The sequence below is a fragment of the Rhinatrema bivittatum genome, chromosome 3, assembly GCF_901001135.1.
Source record: "Rhinatrema bivittatum chromosome 3, aRhiBiv1.1, whole genome shotgun sequence".
NCBI classification, from domain to species: domain Eukaryota; kingdom Metazoa; phylum Chordata; class Amphibia; order Gymnophiona; family Rhinatrematidae; genus Rhinatrema; species Rhinatrema bivittatum.
This window is the reverse complement of record NC_042617.1, coordinates 300,077,911-300,100,008: the sequence shown is the minus strand read 5'-3', so window position 1 is coordinate 300,100,008 and position 22,098 is coordinate 300,077,911. Positions and strand designations below refer to the sequence as shown.

The 22,098-nt window shown below is 42.7% G+C and overlaps 1 protein-coding gene across 1 annotated transcript in view; it reads left to right on the top strand.

The window, feature by feature from the left end:
- The first annotated feature begins 7,541 nt into the window (after nucleotides 1–7,541).
- The window catches only part of LOC115088575 (keratin, type II cytoskeletal 5-like), a 114,546-nt gene continuing 99,989 nt past the window's right edge, over nucleotides 7,542–22,098 (top strand). Inside the window, 7 exon segments of the mRNA XM_029596832.1 lie at nucleotides 7,542–7,798; nucleotides 9,968–10,188; nucleotides 11,118–11,178; nucleotides 11,996–12,091; nucleotides 14,012–14,176; nucleotides 17,580–17,705; nucleotides 18,849–19,069. Of these exon segments, the coding sequence (XP_029452692.1) occupies nucleotides 7,613–7,798; nucleotides 9,968–10,188; nucleotides 11,118–11,178; nucleotides 11,996–12,091; nucleotides 14,012–14,176; nucleotides 17,580–17,705; nucleotides 18,849–19,069 (1,076 nt within the window). The 5' untranslated portion in view covers nucleotides 7,542–7,612.

Sequence of the window (22,098 nt, the reverse complement as noted above, 5' to 3'; positions counted from 1 at the left end):
TTACCTTGGTCCATGCAGGCTTAAGGAGGACAATTCTTTCTTGCAGGTGGGAAGCCTATTAGATGCCGGTGGGGTCTGGTCTGGTGGAGGGGAAAAGGGAAGAGCACTGGTGTCCAACTTTGGTGTGGGAGGGAAGAATGTTGGGTCCAAATTTAGGTAAGCAGGAAGGGGAAAGGGGGAAGAGTACTGGGGATCAGCATGAGGAGGGTGAGAAAGATGAGAGTGCTGCTGGGTTCTAGCCAAGGGAGAGGGGGAAAAGGGGGAGAGCGCTGGGCATCAGCCTTGGTGGGAGGAGGGGAGAGACAAAGAGGGAGAGTGCTGAACTCTAGCCTTTGGGGGTCAGGTGAGATGAAAGGGGGGGAGAGTGGTGGGGTTCAGCCTTCGGGGGAGGAGGAAGTGCTGATTTTCAGCCTGGAGAAAGTAGTGAGGGGTAGGGTGGGGTAGGGGTGGGATGGCAGAGGGTACTGGGTTCTTTTCAGGAAAAGATGGGGTGAAAAAGAGCAAAGTGCTGGGGTCCATCCTGAGGAAGCTTGGCTGAGAAGAATGAAAGGTCTTACGTCTATCCTTGGGGTGCTTGGGACAGGGCAGAATGCTACGTCTTTCCCTTCACTAATCTAAAGAAGTATGAGGATGAACTCAGAAAGCCTCAGGTATGCTTCTTGAGGCTTCCAGTTCAGTTTATGCCTGCAGGTTTCTATTTCAGATTTGTAGTAATTTACTCTGTATTTGATAAGAGAGGGAAATTTCTGTCTTTGTATATGCGCAGAGGTGAAGGTTTTGTTGTTTTTTTTTACTAGAGTTTAGTTTTTCTGTAGGAATCTTAAGCAGTTCAGCTTGTTCTGGTTTCCCAGTAGGTGTATTAGAAGGAGACCATACAGCCCATCTAGTCTGCCCATCTACACCAACACCTTGGTCCCTTGAGGGAGTGGTAGGGATTGTAAAGTTGAAGAGTTGGTGTGGATGGGCAGACTATTGGTGTTCTAGGGCCCATTACTATATTTCATGGGGCGGAGGGGGGGTTACTGAGTGAGTCCTGTCTGTAAGTGCTACTTGATGGCAGTTTTGCTATTAAGGTTCTAAATATGTTTTTGGCTGGGTATTGTGATGCATGATAAAGTGCCTGGAGTCCTGCTTTGCAGGTAATAAAATCTAGAACTTAATTAATTGAATTATAAGATTTTTTTTTTTAAATTATATTAAATAGAAGTGAAAAGGCAAACGCATGGCAACCAGAACCACCACTGATACAGGCTATAAGGAAGGCCTGACTTACAACTTAATCATCACCTGCAAAACACTTCTTCAACTGACTTTTGAAGTGGCCACCTCTTAAAATATCCTTTAAAAGCAAATGTTATTGTAACTTTCAGAAATTACTTATCCAAAATATTTGCTGCCAATTTTGATAACTGCAAACTTTAAAAAATGTGTAGCCATTTCCCCACACTTCACGACTGATGGGGCAAATTCTTCTGCTGTTTTGACAATAAAACTTTACTCAATTAACCTAGACCAGGATTTTGCCCACCAAGGCTTCCTAAGGTAAATTAAGATTAGGGTGCCAGTATTGTCATGGTAGCCTCTTCTTTACACCATGGCAATTTAGTGAATTTATTTATTACATTTATTAAATCTTTCATCTCGTTAGCAAGAAATTATTAAATTGTAAGCCAAGTGCTCCTGATAGTCATTAGAGGTGGTATTGGTCTCAAGGAGGATTTTCTTTCTGTTTCTATTGAATTACAGGATTTTTGCTTATTTTAAAACATTTAAGAGTCTCCCAGCTCCTGGTGATGTGTGTTATGTACAGGGTGAGGGCACACTTTTTCACCTGACTAAGGTGCCAAATTGCCTGGCTACGGCTCAGATGAGCTGCAAATCAGCTTAATGCCAGGCAATCCAATGTAAATAAAATAATGTGACTACCCTGAAAATTCACAAGCCACGTTATTTTCAGTAAAGGTCATTATAAAGCTATAGCTTACTTTCCCAGGGAGCACTGGGTTGTTATAGCACATCGACCGATGCTCCCAGACTGTCGGGCCAATACAGTAAAAACCGCGGGAGAGCCGGCGCTCCGAGGCGAGCGCCCGCTTTCCCGACGCGCGTCCAGGCCACTCTGCTGGGCGCGCAATCGAGTATTTAAATGAGGGTCCACGGTAAAAGGAGGCGCTAGGGACACTAGCGCCTCCTTTTTGACAGAAGCGGCGGCTGTCAGCGGGTTTGACAGCCGACGCGCAATTTTACCAGCATCGGTTCTCGAACCCACTGACAGCCACGGGTTTGGAAAACGGACGCCGGCTAAACTGAGCGTCCATCTTCCAACCCGCGGGCTGCGGGCAGATTTTTTAAAAAAATTTTTATTTAAAAATTTTTTTTAATTTTGGGGCCTCCAACTTTCCCTGTGCCGGCCGAAATTAACTTCTGCTTTTGGGTAGGCGTTAATTTCTGAAAGTAAAATGTGCGGATTCACTGCACATTTTACTTTCTGTATCACGCAGGAATACAGGAATAGTTTCAGGGTGTTGGCCGCGCCTTTTTGATGCACTATTACCCCTTACTGTATAAGGGGTAAAATAGCGCGTCGAAAACGCATGGCCAAACTGGGGCTAAAGGTGCGCTCGGCTGAGCGCACCATACTGAATCGGCCCGTGTGGTTTTAAGCATCCAGTGGGTATCCAGAGCTCCCCAATCCAAGTATTAAAATGTGTATATCTGGGGGGCATCTATACTGGAGGAATGGAGAATTTTGGACAAAGGGAAAGGGTTTGGAAATGGAGGGCCTACGAAAATTTTTTTTGATTTGTTTGGCCACCTCAGGGGGTGGTGGCAAGAGGAAAGGGGTTGGAGAAAGTGTCTGTATAGACCTCTACCTATTTTATTACTTAGGCTGTGGGGGAACCCCAGGCATGTATCAGCCCCTTTATGTTTAATCTTTTTATTGCAAAATTTTTAAAGAACATGCAATCGCCAGGGCGTAGGGTCTGCAACACCCCAGCCTCATGACTATGACAATACAAACAGATTGAAATCCCCCCCACTCCATCACCCCTTCCCCTCACATCCCATATGAAAGTGCTCATGAGAGGTAGATAAAAATTAAAAGCAACCTATACAAGGAAAACAAACTCCACTCTACTGGACATAGGTGGTTAAATCATTTAAGATTAAACTTCTTGCTCAGGGAGACAAATATTGCAGATACTCGTAAGTCCCAGATTCTGAAGAAGAGACAATATCAGCTATGAAACTCCAATTGCTCAGCATATTTTTCCAATTGGCAATTATGAAAAAGTACAATCTTCAGCTGTTCAATAGTAGGCAGGTCATTAACTGTCCATTTTTTGCAATATACATTTCTTAGCTAGTAAAAATACCTTCCAGCACCACAATTTAATATAACTATTATGGAAAGCGGAAGAACCTAGATCGTGAAAAAGAAACAATTTAACATCCCAAACTAGTGGCACTTTCGTTACGCCCAACTTGAATACCCACACTTCCCTCCAATATGTTTGAATATGGAGACCACTCCAGAAACTATGTCCCAATGTCCCAGGTGCCTGCTGACACTTCAAGCATTGATCTGAGAGTACTAGGCCATATTTGAACACCTGATGCTGACAACAAAAAGCGCAGAGTAAAAATTTGAACTGGGTCTCCCACAGTAATAGTAATCTTCTATGCCCTGGAAAGAAGGTGGAATAAAAACTCCCCCATCAAAGCTGTACCCAACTCTCAGTTCCAGTGCAGGGCTACTGGCTCATAACCCAGCTCTCTGTTATAGCCCCACAAGATGCTCCGGATCATCTTCATTAAGCAAATCCAACTGGATTTCCCGCTGATTCCCTTGGAGGGCAGCCAAATCCAAGGAAAGAAGATAATGGTGCAATTGAAAATATGCGAACCCGTGTCAGGATGGATTGCCAAAGTTGGTACACAGCTCAGCAAAGGGCAAAATGGAACACTCATCTGTGAGAACATGTTTGACTAAACATATGTCTTTTTGTGCCCATTCCCTAAATGGTCAAGTATAGGAGGCCAGCCCAAAATCCACGTTGCTGTGGAAGGGAAGGAAATGGGCTATGCGATAGTGAACTTTAATGAGTTTGCAATACCAGTGCCACATTTTAATTATGGATACTATGAGAACGCTAAATGATATCTATGCAAAATGAAGAGCAGCTCCTGAGAAGCCACCAATAACTGTTCAGTGGACAGAGGGGTAAAGAAAGATGTCCCCATTAACCAATCCCCTACTTGCCGCAAATTTACACACTGCGTTATAATACTGTGTATTGGCCAATCCTAAACCCCCTTGCTTTCACACCTTTGATAGCTAGGGCAGACGCATCCACAAACAAATTTTATGCTACACAAACTAACACATTTACCGCTCTATTCCAGCCACTTCCCCCTTTGTCAGCCAACAAGGCAAGGTTTGCAACAGATATAGCCACTTTGGAAGTATTGACTTTTTTTTAATTTATTTTTTACTTTTTATTTATGCCATTTCAAATATACAAGCAAAGAAAACAATATTATTGAAATACAGATACATCTATAATTGTATACCTTGACTGTGTTTAAACATGAAATCACTAAATTCAGATCTGCATTATTAAAGGCAATCCCCAGGAAAGAAAAGTACATTTATAGTGGATTAAAGGTAAATTGATGGAAATACCCTTCTAACAATTGAAAAATAGGAGAACACATAGTTTATCTCTACTTTGGCTCTGATCCTATATCTAAAGACAAATGGGCTTGGGAATTGAGAAAGGATGGTAACTGTGATATTTCATAGAAAACATATTTCTGATTTTGATGCAGTAATTCACATCTACATGGGAATTTTAGGATCATTTTACCCCCCTTACTTTTCACTTCTTGCTTTACCGCTAGAAATTTCCTCCTCCTCACTTGTGTAACTCTAGAGAAGTCAGGGTATATCCAAATTTTTTCCCCCATGAAAAAGTTCAGTTCTATTTCGCATGTAGAGGCGAAAACTGCATCTCTATCTGAAGCGAAAACGAAAGAAACGTAATGTAGCTCTAGTAGAAATATTGGTCTCAGAAGTGGCCTCAATTATAGCTGTTAAATTTAATGAGGTATCTCCTGGTTTGCCATCTGGTGTGGCTCCTTTGGCTGTGATATAATGTATCTTAGAGAAAGCAGGCATAGCTTGTTGCGGCATTTTCAATACTTGACTCAGGTATTCTTTAAACATATCTTGAGATGTTATTAATGGATGTCTGGGAAAATGTAATACTCTGAGATTTAAATATTTCAATGAGTTTTCAATGGTTTCCAGTCTCTTGTCATAAAGAATCTCCATTCAGTGCACAAAAAGGAAATATGTAACTTCAGAGTGTGTCATCAAGATTCAGCCGCAATTGATGACACACTCTGAAGTTACATATTTCCTTTTGTGCACTGAATGAAGTGATCCTCATAATTGGCGCTACATGGCATGGTTCAAAGTAGAGATTCATGACCAAACAGTGGATGTACATATACTGTGGCTACGGCCCTGCAGGCGCACATTAAGTCCTGCTAACATTGATTGCCCCTGAGGCAGCTTCGACTAAAGAGTGAAACTCGGCCAGAGTCGGGCTTATCAATAAAGGCCTTTTTCCATTATCCAATTCTCGTTATCTTTACTGCTATACAGCCAACTGGATTGGCTTCTGATTTGTTTCCTGGGTCCCGCCCAAGTAAAGACATCGGCAAATCCATCCAAAGAGTAGCAGGGAGGAAATATGGTGAAGCAAAGTATGAAAATTCACTGTTTGTATCTTAGACAAGCCCCTGTGTAAGATGATCTCCAAATATTTAAAAGAATCTGGTACCCACCTAAAAGGAAACTGAGACCCACAGAGTTGTTTCACCTTATTCAGCATCGGTAAAGCTTCAGTGTTATCTAAATTGAGTTTAAAACTGGATAGGGCCCCAGAAATCTGGAACTCTTCCAAGAAGGTCAGTAAAGAAGTAGAAACATCCGTGAAGTGAACCAAGAGATCATCGGCAAATGCCAAAAGTTTAAAACTATGTGTGGCTCCTCTTCTCAGGGATATTCCTGTGATGACCACATTATTCCTGATGAAAATCAATAAAGGTTCCAAGGAAAGTAGGAACAATAAAGGTAAAAGTGGGCATCCCTGCCGAGTGCCCCAAAAAAGTTCAAAATACTCAGAAGGGACCCCATTAACTAAAATGGAGGCCAACAGCCTACTATGGAGTAGTTGTAATATGGCCTGAAAATGGCCCTCAATACCCACAGCCTTAAGGACTTCCCACAAAATTGCCAATTGACACGGTCAAAGACCCTCTTGGTGTCAAAACTCAAGAGCAGAGAGGGTAAGCGATGCTGTGCACTATATTCTATGGAAGCCACAACCCATCTTATGTTGTGTACTGAAGTCCTCCCTTATATGAAGCCCATTTGAGAATCCTCACTAAAGCAGGGCATGCAACTCACTAGCCTATCGGCCATTATTTTCACCAATAGCTTCGTTTCAATGTTAAGCAGAGAAATTGGGCAGTAAGACCCAGGTAATAGCATCTGCCCCTTTAAAAGATAGCAACCTCGGAACCTGGATCTGCAAATAACTTAAAAAAAACCCAACATATATCAGGTGAAGAAGATGCAATATTTTCATTTGTGGATTGAGGAACGCATGGATAGAATATGCATCTTGCATCTTTAGATGGAAGACAGGGAGCTTACATGAAACATTACTTAAAGCAAATACCTGAATCTCATTACTGGTATATTTTAAGACTCTGTTGTAGACATAGACTCTGGATAAAAGTGTTTCATAAGACTAAAGCCTGCAAGCAAATCATTTTTAAAAATTGTACTCAGTTTAGTAGGTGTGTTTCATTTAACACTCCATTTAACAAGTTGGAAAGGAATGGTTGCTGCCAGGCATGCCACAGTTGCCAAATCAATGATTAAACTAAATTAGTCTCCCTACTCCCATAGAGCCAAGCCCATCTCTTGAAACAGATAAAAGGAGAAACCTGGCTCTAATTCTCAGAGGGGAATCATTCCTGTCCATCCTCTCCTCTGCTTTGCTAACAATATTTAAAATTCCCATTCTTATTTGAGCCCCTCAAGATGCAGCGGCACAGTCAGCAGTCGTTCAGCGTATCTGGGGGAAGGGCGGTAGGAGGCAAGGCCTTTAGCAGTTCCTCAGTAGGGGGCGGTGGAGGTGGGGGTAGAAGCAGCTTCAGTTCGGCCTCCGTATCTCACGGTGGAAGAGGTGGGGGAGGTCGTGGAAGGGCCAATAAATCATTTAGCAGCCAAAGTTTATACTTAGGAGGAACCAAATATCTTTCCATTAGCACAGGCAGTGTTCATGGAGGAGTGGGTGGAAGTTATGGTGGTGGAGCAGGAGGTGGAGGATTTGGTGGTGGAGCAGGAGGTGGAGGATTTGGTGGTGGAGGTTTTGGTGGTGGAGTAGGAGGTGGAGGATTTGGTGGTGGAGCAGGAGGTGGAGGATTTGGTGGTGGAGGTTTTGGTGGTGGAGCAGGAGGTGGAGGTTTTGGTGGTGGAGCAGGAGGTGGAGGATTTGGTGGTGGAGGATTTGGTGGTGGAGCAGGTGGTATGGGTATGGCAGGTGGCCCTGGATTTCCTGTTTGCCCTCCTGGTGGAATCCAACCAGTGAGCATCAATCAAAGTCTCCTGTCACCATTACACTTGGAAATTGATCCAGAAATCCAGAAAGTGCGGACACAGGAGAGGGAACAGATCAAGACCCTCAACAATAAATTTGCCTCATTCATTGACAAGGTAAGTCTTTGGTGTTAATTGCTGTTGCTTGTTCAGTAACTCAGAATAAAAACATAGACTGAGAGACCTTTCTGCTTCCGTGAAAGTACTTCATGACCATGCATGTAAATCCTTATGATTGTAAGTTCAGATTTAGCTTTGACTCTCTTATAGCCAAGTGTCCAAGAATGACAAAATCTTATTTCACTAAAGGTGGCAATTTTCAAAGTGCCTGCATTGGGAAAAGTCTATGGCTACTTTTGTACCTGTGACCTTTACATCATTTCTCAAAAGGGAAAGAATCAGTAGAGGCTGTGGGCTTCTGCTTTTTGGGCAGGTGCTTTCTTATGGAGATTAAAAAATAACACGTGTAGATCTGCAAATACAATCCCAGTTCATAATTTTCCTCCCTTGACTTAAACATGTCCCTGGGAGTGCCTCGTTGTAAGGTGGCTGCATGCTGTGGGACGCCTCACATGTGTTTAGCCATTTTGTGGGAGGACAATTTACAAACGGCTGATTTCATTTTTACTTGCCTAAATGGCTTTGAAAATTGTCCTCTCTATGACCAAAATACCATCGCTTAAATATCCTCTTAATTTAAAGATTGTAGTCATGATGGTGGTCCACTTAAATACATAGAAAATGGGTCAGCAAAAATGTACCAGCTGATATCTTTTATTGGACTGACCTCATGCTTGGTGATTCAGTTTTGAGGACTTATATGATCCCTTCATCAGGGATCTGGAGAATGAGCAAGAAAAGCTGTTGGCTGAATAAGCAACTGCATCATTGACTGGATTGGGTTGATGCTGTAATCAACCAAAGATTGACTTATGTATTTAGGGAACATAAATCTTTGCTCATTTTGTGTTGTCCTGATAAAGTAAGGATATCTCTCAAAAGTGAGTCACCCGTGTACTAAGTTAGGTTAATAAAAAGGCATTGCCCTCAACTTGTTTGATGACCATTGTTTCTAAGTAGCTAACAGAGAGTCAAATATATGAGAGAAACTGGGGGGAAAATCCTCCTGTTTTCACTTTTCCATGTTTCTTAGGTGATTTAATTATTTTTCAGCCATTATGGCAAATTTGGGGATCTGTGGGAGCTCTCCTTTTAGTTTCATTTGTGAGAAATTGTCGTGTTTTACCAAGCTGTGTGGATTTCTAAATACATCTGAAGCATTTGTCATAAATTATACTAGGGATTATTTTATAGCAGGCCACATAAAAAAGAGGGCAAATACTTGCATATGTTGCACTAATTTTCAAAGTGAACTTAAAGAACATTTGCTTTGAAAATGATCCCATTAAAACTTCTTGCACACAGCTAGTTTGTACATAGGAAATAGGTGAGAAATTTTACGCACATACTTTTGAAAATCCAAAAGCAGATGTGTAAATCTGAACCACACCCTCCTTTCACCCCAGTTATACCTCCAAGCTGTCTGATAAACTTATGCACAAACAGGACATACAGGCAGGCAATTTTATAAGAAGTAATTTCTGTCAGTAAAGAACCATTTTATCCCTGGAAATGCCTTTGAACAATACTCTTTTTATAGCTGTGCATGTTTGGGTAAAGTCTACACATTCCTTTTCTGCACAGACTTTACTCTGAATTTTCAATGCAAACTGATACACATAAGTTTATTTTAAAAATTCACAGATAATTGGCGTGGTATGCGCAGAGAATAACTCCCTAAAAGATGCACCTGTTGTTTATAGGACATAACATGTGTGGGTTAATTTACATATATATATTTTTTAAATAAAATACTACCAGGTGAATTTTCAAAGCGGTTATGCCTTTAAATGTAAGATACTATCACAGCAATTTTGAAAAACTTTAAATTGCGTTAGGCGCATGCAGGTAAAACCTATTGACAATTGTAGCAATTTTCAAAAGCTCACATACACGGATAAAGTGCAATTGCACATGTATAATCCAGTTTTAAGCATGTAAATGGTTTTGAAAATCTGGCCGTTAGGAAGTGAAAAAACTAGTAGCTTTGATAACTTTGGTAGAATAAACACTGTAGATTCTGTTGTTTTGTTGCCAATGTAATAAACAATCTTATGTTATAAACTTTGTGTTTTAGTGAAGATCATTTACATTGCTGTATTTGATGTTTCAGTGAAAATTTAAAAAATGTAAACAATGACATCATTTTTGCCTCCTGGGTATCAGGTCCGATTCCTAGAGCAACAGAACAAGGTACTGGAGACAAAGTGGAGCTTCTTGCAGGAGCACACTCAACATTCTGGTTCCAAAAGGGACGACCTTACACCTTTCTTTGAGTCTTTCATCAAGTTCCTTAAAAAGAAGTTGGAAGCCCTAAAGAACGATAAAGGAAAAATGGATGCAGAACTGAGGAACATGCAAGATCTCGTGGAGGATTTTAAGAAAAAGTATGCGGAATCCTAAAGCCTCCTCTAAGAACTCAACTGAGTAAACGAAAGCTGCACTCCAGTGCAACCATAAGATGTTTGGTATTTGGGTAACAATTTAGTAAATCAGAGCGATTTTCAGTTTTACTGTACATATTGGACACTTTTAGGTCCCTGGAAACATTTCACGTGTAGGAAAAGCAGCTTATAATTTCACACAGCGGTAGCAAGAAATCTACTCATGCATAATGAAGTGTTTTCTTTATATGTTCAGCTAATTCGATCTACACTAGAAGGAAAGGAAAAGGATTAGATAAATACAAATATTTTCATGGAAGTCTACAGATATATTTACTGCACTGTACTGCAATAATTCAGTTTGAATATAATGGAGCTGACAATGCAAGCATGATAGCAGTAGTTAGCATACAAATGTGCAACACAGAGGTGAATAGAAGTAGGCCAGTGGTAGGAAAGTTACCCAGAATTTCAAGGAACATAGGGTGTATTTACTAAAGGTTTTATACCATTATGTGTCTATGGGAAAAATGCTTAGTAAATGACCCCCATAGTTAGATAAGTGGTTCACTGAGTACACCCCACTTAAGTTACTCGGATAACTTTAGGATGGCTTCATTTTCAACCAGACGTCCTTGGCTAAATTTAGCACTGAATATCAGCTCTCACTGGCTAAACTTTATCCCCAGACCCTTCATTGCTGCCTCTATATTTGGATACATTTTGGGCCAGTAATGAGTCATCAAGACACATTTAGCCAGTCAGCAGAGACAAATATTCAAAACCTGGGTTTTATTGACTAACTCAAAAATTAACCTGTACAATCCCACAGAATATTGACGTCCTAGTGTATCTAAATCCCAGTCATTAATAACATACCACTAACTTAGGATGACAAGCAGTAAATTATTCTCTTTCCTTTAACTCATCAGATATGAAGACGAAATCAACAGGCGCACTGCTGCAGAAAATGAATTTGTAATGCTGAAAAAGGTGAGTAACACAGGCCACAAGATCACGGAAGTGAAAAGAACAGAAAGAATCTAACAATAAGTGTATTTTAAAAATCTCAAAACTTTAGGAAGCATCTACTGCACCCTCTTATTGTTTCTTACCGATTGGCATCTATCATCCGGACTCCAAATGTTTGGAAGGGTCATTGAACGTGCAGAGGGCTCCTGCAGTCAGTCACTCTCTGTTTGAAGGGAACAGTTAGTAAAATACTCCTGTTGGTGAATGTTCCCCTGTATTGTCAAGATCAGTAATCATGGGGGGTCCAATATTCAAAGCATGTTCAGTGCCATTTAGCTGGATAATCAGGACTTATGCGGCCCACCCAGGCCCACCCGTAGCTACGCCACTGCCTGAAAAGATCTAGTAAAGATCTAAATTTGTCAAAATATGTTTTTCTGTACCAGGAAGAAGGCTGTTGGTTATAGTAATGCAGGAATTGTTTGCTTAATGAGGTATAACCCAATGAACATTATTAAGAATTCCTTCGGCCTACCCTCTTCTTTAAGTAGTTAATATGAACACTCAGGTTTACATTTAAGATAAAGAAATAGAGCCTTTAATATTCTGGTACATAAGAAATTGCCATGCTGGATCAGACCAAGGGTCCATCAAGCCCAGCATCCTGTTTCCAACAGAGGTCAAACCAGGCCACAAGAACCTGGCAATTACCCAAACACTAAGAAGATCCCATGCTACTGATGCAATTAATAGCAGTGGCTATTCCCTTTTCTTATACTGTTGCGTGTAATATCCTGAGATAGATTAAACTTTTCATTCTGCTATTGCCATTTTTTAGGATGTGGATGCCGCCTACATGGATAAAGTGAAGCTGGAGGCGAGGAAGGACGCTGTGGAGGATGAGCTCAACTTCCGGAGAGCCCTGTATGATAAGGTAATGGTCATTTATACAGTGTGATTCCACTGGGAATTCACCTTATCCTTTTAAAGAAGGAATAGAAGTTTGAAGAATTCTAAATACAGAAAATGTGCTTGATTTGTTTTAACTTTTAAAAATATGTTGAATTTTAGAACTGAGTATACAGATAAAGTCATGGCATGAGTTGGAGCATGCGGAGTATCTGTTTATTCACCCACACGGTGCTTGTAAGGCACCTAAATCTGGACCAGCGGTATGACTGCTACGGCACTCACATAGCTAGTAAAGAGAACCTTGGGTGCAGTACATTTCTGCTGTAGATATCCAATAGTGACTAAACCAAGAGCAATAAACACATTGGGGCAGATTTTCAAAGGGTTTACACGCATAACATATGCGCGTAACCCCCGAAAAGCTGCCCCAAGCTGCCTCTGCACGCGCCGAGCCTATCTTGCATAGGCTCGGCGGCGCGCACAAGCCCGGGGATGCGCGTATGTCCCAGGGCTTCGAAAAAGGGGTGTTCCGGGGGCAGGGCCGGGGCGGGGCACTGGCCCGGGGGCGTTCTGGGGGCAGGACCGAGGCCTCTGAACAGCCACCGTGCCGGGGGATGGTGCGTCGGCAGCCGGCTGGCGCACGCAAGTTATGCCTGCCAGAGGCAGGCGTAACTTTCCTGATAAAGGTCAGGAGGGGGTTTTAGGTAGGGGTGGGTTAGATAGGGGAAGGGAGGGGAAGGTGCAGTGGGGGGGCAGAAGGAAAGTTCCCTCCAAAGCCACTCCGATTTCAGAGCGGCCTCGGAGGGAACGGAGGAAGGCTGCACGGCTCGGCGCGCGCAAGTTGCACAACTGTGCACCCCCTTGCGCGCGCCGACCCTGGATTTTATAACATGTGCGTGGCAGCGCACGCATGTTATAAAATCAGGCGTAGATTTGTTAATGCCGGGTTGCGCGAACAAATCTACGCCCGCACGCAGGTTTAAAGATCTGCCCCATTTGGTTTAACAGTGAACTAATATCTGGATCTACATTTCCATGGATGTAAGACATTCTAATATCTAAAGGCTATTAATAATGTGCAATAGGCAAGCATTTTTTCAATGGAAAGGAAGTTTTAGACCACGGGATCATGACAGGAAATTGGAGGCATATAGGATCTAGCATAACGTAAGAATGCATTTCCTCACCACAAGGATGGTGGGTGCATAGAACAACCTCCCAGAGGAGATGGGGAGGCAAGAAGACATGGAACAACCCTAGAGGATTCTTAGGATTGGAGAAGTGAGGGTAAAGCTGAAGACCAACATTGCAGTATGTAGGGAAAATGGGCAGAGATCAAATGAGTCTTTATCAGGTAAAAATTCTGTTTCATGAAAAGCATCTGTACCAAATGAATTATATCCTCACAGTATTTCAGTTTGACATTTTTAGTTCCATATTCAGAGAACTGGCAAGCAGGTAAGTTATCCAAGGAAAATTGCCCTGAAAACTTAACTGGATACTCAGCAGAGCTCAGCCACTTATGTGTTCTGCTGAATATTCTCAGATAAAGTCCAGTTTATCCAGATTGCTTTAGGACTGCTGAATATTGGTATTATTATCTCTGTAAGTTAGTCCCAACCTGGAACACCCCAGAATGCCTCTGATTTATCTAAGTACGTTTTATCCATGTAATAACGTTCCTGGATAAATATGCAATGGCTGGGGAAAGCTTTTAAATATAGCTCTCTTAGAAAACTTTATACATCTTAGCAACATCTTTCATGCAGATGCCACCACTTCTTATTTTTTAATTGATTATTTTTAATTTCTAAGTAATTTTAATAAAACTAGCACATCATTTCTACTAAATGCATCAGGAAATTTGAATGTGGAACTATGAGCCTGCAAAGAGAGTCTTGTTCATAGAGCAGTGTCAACTGATGCATTGCATGATTTGCAGGAGATGACTCAGATGCAAGGACAGCTCTCAGACACCTCTGTCATCCTGTCTATGGACAATAACCGAAGCCTGGATTTGAGCAGTATCATTGGTGAAATCAAAGCTCAGTATGAAGACATCGCCAAGAGGAGCCAAGCTGAAGCCCAGACTCATTATGACAACCAGGTGAGCAATGATTAAGCAGTATGAAAGATCCAAGCGCTCAACAGGGACAATTTTACAAGCCATTTAAGCTGGTAAATAGTGATTTATCTGCTTATATTTGCTGTCTGAAAATTGTCTCACTTAATCCAGCTCAAGGCACTTGTGGGGTTCCATAATTCTTGTACTTTTAGTTGGATCAAAGTTAAGCAGTACTGGTGGTGTGTTTAGTGAGGGACTGGAAGACAACACAAGTAGATTGGTTTGACAAATCTATGTACATTGTTTTCCTGCAAACATCTGCTCACTGAAAAGAAGACACATTGTCCATGAGCCCTTTATAGCCATGGACAATTTTTCATAGGGAAAATATGGTACAGAGTCACATGCAACTAGGCAGGCTACTTACAATTGTCCCTTAGGCTTTTGTGTGTCTCTGTTGTTGTTGGTAAGAATTGCTTACCTCCATCTAGGCAGGCTGTTCAAAAATTAAACTCAATTATGTATTCTATGGTAAGGGGCTTTACCACTACACATAAACATTCTTCAATGCTTATCAGGAGCAAAGAAACTGTGAATTACAAATTTCTCAATAAATACATAAATTAATTTACTAGATCATTTCATCTCTCAGTGTCAGAATTTCCAGTGGATTCCCACTGCAGAAATAGCAAGTATGAATTGTACTGATGCAGCAAATGGCAAAACTCTTCTGAAATCTCCCAAAATCCAAATTCTGGTGATATCCTCTTAAAGCAAAATTTAAGAATATTTGAGGTAAAGATTATCTGAATTGCAACCAAATGCCAAAAGCATGTGTAATGACCCTTTTGGATCCACTATAAATTGAGTCTAGTTCTAACTCCTTTTGAGCTAGGATAGAGTTAGGTAGCACAGGGATGGATGCACCATTCAGGAACAGCTCCTCCACTGAGGGTGCTGGAATGGCCAGCTCCCTGCTGTTCATAAATGCAGTCTGCAACATTTCACAGTGTAGCATTTTGAGTTAGAAGACAGAAGAGCAGGAGGGTTTTCCTGAGTTCGAGTTTTGCTCCCCTGATCTTTGTGCACACTACCTATTGTAGGAAGGGACCAGTACCTCCTGGAACAGGTCCCAGTGATTTGTCTAAGGAAGTTTTTAGTTATATTTTTGAATTCCTGTGAGAGCCCAGGTACCCCTCACTAGAGGACTTTGGGGAGTCCAATAGGTTAGACCAGGAGGTAGGGAAGATTCCTCTGCTTTCCATACCCAAACATGGGTTGGATCAGGGGTAACTCGCTGTAGAATGAATTTGGATTTTCACATTATTGTGAAGATTTTTGCCTTGAGTTAGAAGGAAGGAAATTTGTGGCCACTTTTCCTTCCCTGAAGAGGGGACATCTGAGAAAGCTGCTGTGTCCCTGATAGCTGGATCTTTCCTAATAATTACCCTGTTTTTGATATTTGAAGAGGAGAACTGTGAGTAAAACCTTATTGATACCTCTGAAGATCCAGATACACCTGGAGTCTTCACCCTGGGAAGAAGAAATATTACATGGGAGACTTTGCGATGGTTTAGACATATTTTTTTGCCAGTAAGTTGGAAGATGATTTTTTTTCCTCTCATTTAGGATAACTTTGCCCACCTGGGAAATTTTACTTTGCCAAGCCTTGGAGGGTAAGAGTTTACCTGGCCCATTACTGAGAGACACTTTTACAGATAAATTTGGAGGTCTGTGATCTAACACCATATATGTCAAGATCTGACGTCATTTTTGCCATCTAAGAACTTTTCCAGTAAATGTGTAATTGGGATACTCAACTCGAGCCTCCAGAGTATTTTGTTGGCTTTCATATCCCTGAAAGCTGAAAGTGAACTGATACCTCCCCAGGGCAAAGAATTGAAAGTCACCTCTTGAGAGTCACCCCAGAAACATGAGGGCCTTGGAGGACTGATGTTAGACCTGTGGATCCTTGATCGAGCTTGAGAGCTGGAGGATGCACTGAAGGGAGGCTCTCTGGTGGTTCTCGTAGCCGGGAGGTGATGCAAGACCAGAAGATCTATCAGGAGCTTCACCTATACCAGCCCTCGTTCCCCTCAGGTTGAGCCCTTGGGCGCCGGGGCCGGCAGGATTTAGGCGGAGGTCTCCTGTCGGAGGGAAGTCCAATAGGCAGTCTGAGTTAGGGCTGGTGGAAGTCCAGGAGAACGAAGACGGTCCAGGAGTCGAGGCAGGCGGCAGCAGTGCAGCACGATAAACCAGGCCAGAAGTTGGCGCAGGCAGAAGACAAGCAGGAGCCTGAGAATACACCAAAGCTCAGGACAGGCAGAAGACAGAAGAATCAGGATACCAGGCTGAAGTCAGAACCGACGAGACAACCGAAGGCAGGAAAAAGGAGAAGGAGTGGAACCATGGGAGCAGGATCACAGGAATAGAGGAACTGGAACAGGAACTCAGGAACTGGAACTGGAGCAAGCAGGAACACAGGAACGGAGGCTGGAACGTAGGAACAAGTAACTAGCTACTCTGGATGAGCTGACCTGTTGCCAAGGCAAGGAACAGAGCAGGGAGCTAGATTTTAATAGCCCTGAATGATGACTTCATCTTTGGGGACCAGGGCGAGGTTTCCCGCCACGGCCCCTTTAAGAAGCGGCAGATGCCCCACGCGCGCGTGCCTAGGGAGGCAGACGCGAGGAGGAAGTTGGCGGCGTCTGAAGCCATGTGGGAGTTGTGCAGCAGTAGGGTTTGGGAGCAGCCTGACCTGTGCTTCCGGGGAGCGAAGCGGAAGCTGACGCCTGCTGGCTGAGATTCCCAACAATTGACTCCTTCCCCACCCTCACCCCCAGCTGCTGTACTGTGTGAGAGTGGGAGAGAGACTTGGAAAATGGGCCTGGAAGCCTGCTCCCCCCCCCCCCCCCCCCGGGTGCCTCTGCTCTCCTTGCTCCTATCCCAGAACAAGGGTTAAGGATATTTAGTAGAAGATACCAATGGTACATGAATAGAAACCTTGTAATTCCAACAAAGAATGCTGCAAGCTAGAAGATGTGAGCATGTACGAGAAAAATGGCATTTCAGCTTACTGTCTCCTTAAGTTGTTCGGTTCTGCACAAAGGATAATCATTTCTAAAAGTGTTCACATGTGATCCTTTTTATTAATAGCTACTTTCCAAAGTAAATTGGAAACAAGCTTAGACAGTGAAGATATGGGTGGTAGGGTGATGTAGCTAGGTTCTAGGGCAAAGTGGTGAGCCGGTGACATTTATTTGATCCTCATATTTGGGGACAGGAAAGGATTTATTTTTCATTTTTACAGACCTTTGTTACCAAATCATATTTTTTCATCTCCTCCTAGATTACCACATACAGAGCTGTTAGGTAATTAACAATATCTTGTTTGATGGCCTTTTAGTCTTCTTTCATCCTAGCCAATTATTTGTGATTGTTACAGTACCAACAGCTCCAGCAGGCTGCTGGCCAACATGGGGATAGCTTGAAGAACACTAAGAGTGAGATTTCAGACCTGAACCGCATGATCCAGAGGAAGAAGGCTGAAATTGACAGTATAAAGAAGCAGGTATGGACGCAATGCCGCACTGTGAACACAGAGCCTATTTGTAAGATGACCTGCGGGCATTCATACTAGTATAATTGTGCAGAGGGAGCTGTATAAGAAATACTGAGGACATTTCCTATTTTGCTTCATTTCAAAATTGGAAAAAAAAAAACCCAATAGGAAGAAAAAGCAAAATTTCATGTTGTTTTTCCTATTGTTTTTTTTTTTGGGGGGGGGGGAGACAAAAAACAATATAATAAAAACCTAATAAAAAGAACCTGTCCCATCCCTTCCCATTTATTAAAATATTGAGCCCTCCCACACCAACAGACACCCCTTCCCCACCCTCCTGACCACCACAGGATTCATCAAAATTGCCCTGGTGGTGTAGTAGGGGCTGAAGGCCAAACTCCTGCTCCTAGCCAAGTGACTGCCATTATTCAAAATGGCAATGGCCAACCTTTGTCCCTACCCTGTAACAGGGGCTACCGGTGCCATTGGGCAGCCCCTTTCACATGATAGGGGCAAAGCGCCGGCTGATGCCATTCTGAAAATACGTACTTGTGCACATATTTGAAATCACCAATATACCCAGTCCATTTCTAGTTTAACTAGACCCTTAAGCACGTCACCCTGAATCCCCCCACCATTTCACCCAGAGCTCCCATTGAAAAACAGCAGATAAGAGATAAGATTGATTTTACTTACATGAGCCCATTAGCAGGTAGAAAAGTATACAAACCATTCCAGTAATGAATGTGTGTATATCTCTAAGAAATAGCAACTACCCTGCATACTTCCAAACCTGCTCCAGAATGCCCTGAACTGCGCCTTTTTTCCTCTGTAAAATTTACAGTGAAACCGAAAATGCATGCTTACATGTTACTTAGGCTTGCATACGGCAGTTTTACACATGAAACCCCCTGGAAAATTCATTCATTAATTTATGAACCAGGTTAATTTCCTTGTATTGGTTATTTTGAAAACAAGGCTTGGTTTAGGACCTCAAGGACGGAGTTTGGAAAACCGCTAACTATAAACTGGATTATTTAGCATAAATATTAACAAGTAAACAAGAAGAAAACAGAAGCAGTTAGAAAAGAAAGTCTCTTCAGTGCTCCAGCTATACATTTAGAAAATCAATTTTTTATATTTGTTTTGTAGATTGAGAAACTACAGGCAGCTATTGCTGAGGCTGAAGAGCGTGGGGAGCTTGCACTGAAGGATGCCAAAGCAAAACTGAAAGAGATGGAGGATGCCCTGCACAAAGCCAAGGAGGAACTGGCTCGCCAGATGAAGGAACTCCAGGATGTGATGAATACCAAGTTGGCTCTGGACATTGAGATTGCAACCTACCGGACTATTCTTGTAGGGGAGGAATGCAGGTTGGTACAACTATGCATGATGGGATATGTAATACCAAAAATTCTGATAACAAATTCCTGCAACTTCTCTAGTGGTCCTGTGAAATCAGCAAGATCAGAAAGATCTCTTAGTTTGCTGCTGCTAGAGGTAAGCAAGTGATCACAATAACTGGGCTTCAGCTATTTTTAGGAAACAAGACATCACAAGTAGTAATTTCTTTCTATCTTCCTATTGGAACAGTGGATGAGATGAAACTGAGAAAGTAAAATTAAACACTGAAGGGCAGAGAAAATTCAGAGTTTAGTGCCCTCATATTCTGAGCCCCTGCTTCCTACCACTGGTTCTCAGCTGTTCTGGCAGTCCCCAACCATTTAGGGATAATTTTGTAAATGTTGGCATAAGTTGCACCAGTTTTCAAATCGGGCTTACACACACATCAGTCCACTTTGAAAAGTATACCACTAAATCTACTCACACAAGCTACACCTGCTAAAATATCCACGATTCCACATTAAATCTTCCCTGAGAATGTTTGCGCATATTTTTAATATCCAAAACTATGTGCCTAAGTCTAAACCCCTCCCCATCTCTGCCCCCGGGAACACCTCCCCTTAGTCTGGGTAAACTTACGTGCGAATATGAGATGAATGCTTAGGCTTAGCCACATAGACGCACAGAGTGACGATATTAAATCCGCTGTATGCGTGAATATGTGCGCACAATTTAGTATGGACGTGCGCATGTGTGCGTAAATGCCGGCTCTACCGTGTAAATGGGGAGAACTTATTAGATACGCGTGCCGATGCAATTACCAGTTTATCCACTCCGATCCCAGTCTGCCCAGGAAAAGGATAGGACTTCCTAACCCCCGCCCCCCGATAATAAGCCTCCCTTTCAGCCCCTACCTTTAAAACCTCGCTAACTAGCCTCAATTTTTTGTTTCCTTACTCGCCATCCATAGCAGAAGTTACGCAGTAAGGGACCCCCGGCGCGTGCTTGTGCATGTAAATAATTATGCATACATTTCATGTTACAGACATGGACCACCCATGTCCACCCCATGCCCCGCTCCTGCCCCACCCCTTTTTTTGCCCCTAAAAGATCATTTCTGTGCATTAAATACTGTTTTACCCACAAACGTCCCTTTGAAATGTACCTTATTGTGTCTAAGAACCAGGCTAATTTAATAGTTTGGTTATCCTGAAAACCAGAACTGTTTGAGGGAAAAGGGGACATAAGAACTAGAGTCTGGAACCACCGAACTGGTTCTAAGGCATTTACCACCACTAAAAAATCTTGGTTATAGGAATTCAGGAACTATAATCAAAAGTTTTTTTTATGCAGCAATCACATTTGTCCACGTAAAAATGCAGTTAGACTATTGCCTCCCTCTTTGCAAGGTTAAAGTTGGACAGGGTTAGATCAGGGGAAGTGAAAGCATGTGTGGAATTTCATTATGAAATCCCTGCATGTACTACATCACACGTACTCTGTACTCACTTCAAAGCAAGTGTAAGGGACAAAGATTCAGAAGCACCCATGTTTCTCTGCCGGGCCCATCTTTTCCAAAAGAAACTGCTTGGAGAGTTTCCCTGTGAGCATCAGCTTGCAGGCACGGCAGTAAGAAAATTGCCCTTTAAAGAATTTATTGCCACGACTTGGTCCTATTTGGTTGGCTGCTTTGCTTTCTCTAGTTTCCCCCAAAGCCAAACACTGTAGTAGCATGACATTTCTTTTTGTCTTCCTATCTCTGGGATTTCTTATTGGATCTCCCTTTTGTAGTCTAGGAGTAGCATTTTTTGAAGATGTAAAAGTATGTGCATTATTTCATACCCCCATCCAAGAGAGTGATTTTTCTTAGGGTTCACAGTTCTTAGGGTTCACAATGACCTGGTCAGTTCAAGGGATGCATAGTTAAAATTTTCATAATTACACCAAGTAATTTGTTCCCACTTCTGCCACTCCCACTAATAGGTGCAGACTACACGCATTCTTTTAGCGCACAAACTTCATGCTAGATAATTTTCAAAGGGAAAACTATCCACATTGTGTTGCAAGTAAGGGGTGTGGTCATTTGGATCACGGCACAACTGCAGGGCAAGGCTCCAAGGTAGACACCGTGGAAGGAGAGCGTATCCAGGCATGGGCTGGACTTGGAACATAGCTTTCAGGCTTCTGCTGAACCTGCACGCACAGAGTTAGACCCAACAATGCAATGATGGTCTCTGGGGTAGCCCTCTGGCCACTCGATAGCCCTTTTGGACCTACTACTTGGAACGGTGAGTGCGTCAGGAAAGACAAAGGCTGAGGAAGACACTGAAGGCTTGGAACTTGGACAAAGACGTGGAACTAGGACAAAGGCTCTGGAGAAGAGGAACATGAATGAAGGATCCTGTTCAGGTAAGAGTTCAGTTTCCATGACCACTTCACCTCAGCACGCCCTACACAGCCCGCCATGGGCTAGTTGCAGACCATGCTGTCCTGCTGCATGCCCCACACAACCTGCCACAGGTTGATCACGGACCATGCTGAGAGCGAGACAGGCTCTGGTCTGAGATTCAGATGAGGCGGGAGCCAGGATATCCCTTGGTCCAAAGAACATGGCTTGGTATGAGGAACATGGCTTGGAATTAAGCACAAGAGATCCACTGACTTGGAACTAGGAACATGACTAGGAATTTGAAACTTGACTTGGAACTTGGAACTCTAAAAACAAGGACGGACTCCGAGGACTTGATCCAGCAAAGATGGACTTGGAGACAGGGCTTGTGCCAGGAAGCATCCCACACATCCCCCCATGCGCTGGTTGTGGACCATGGATGCTGGCACGCTTGGAGGAAGGATGAGAGATGATCTTGAAGGCTGACCTTGGAATGAAAACAGGGACATCAAGAACTTGATTGAAGACTAGGACGAGGTGAAGATTCAGAAGACTTCGACGAGGTAATGATGAAAGACCAGGAACATGGGACATAGAACATGAAGGAGCTCCTATGAACAAGGGTAAATGTAACATACTGTCATAGCAATTTTCAAAAGCCTACTTACT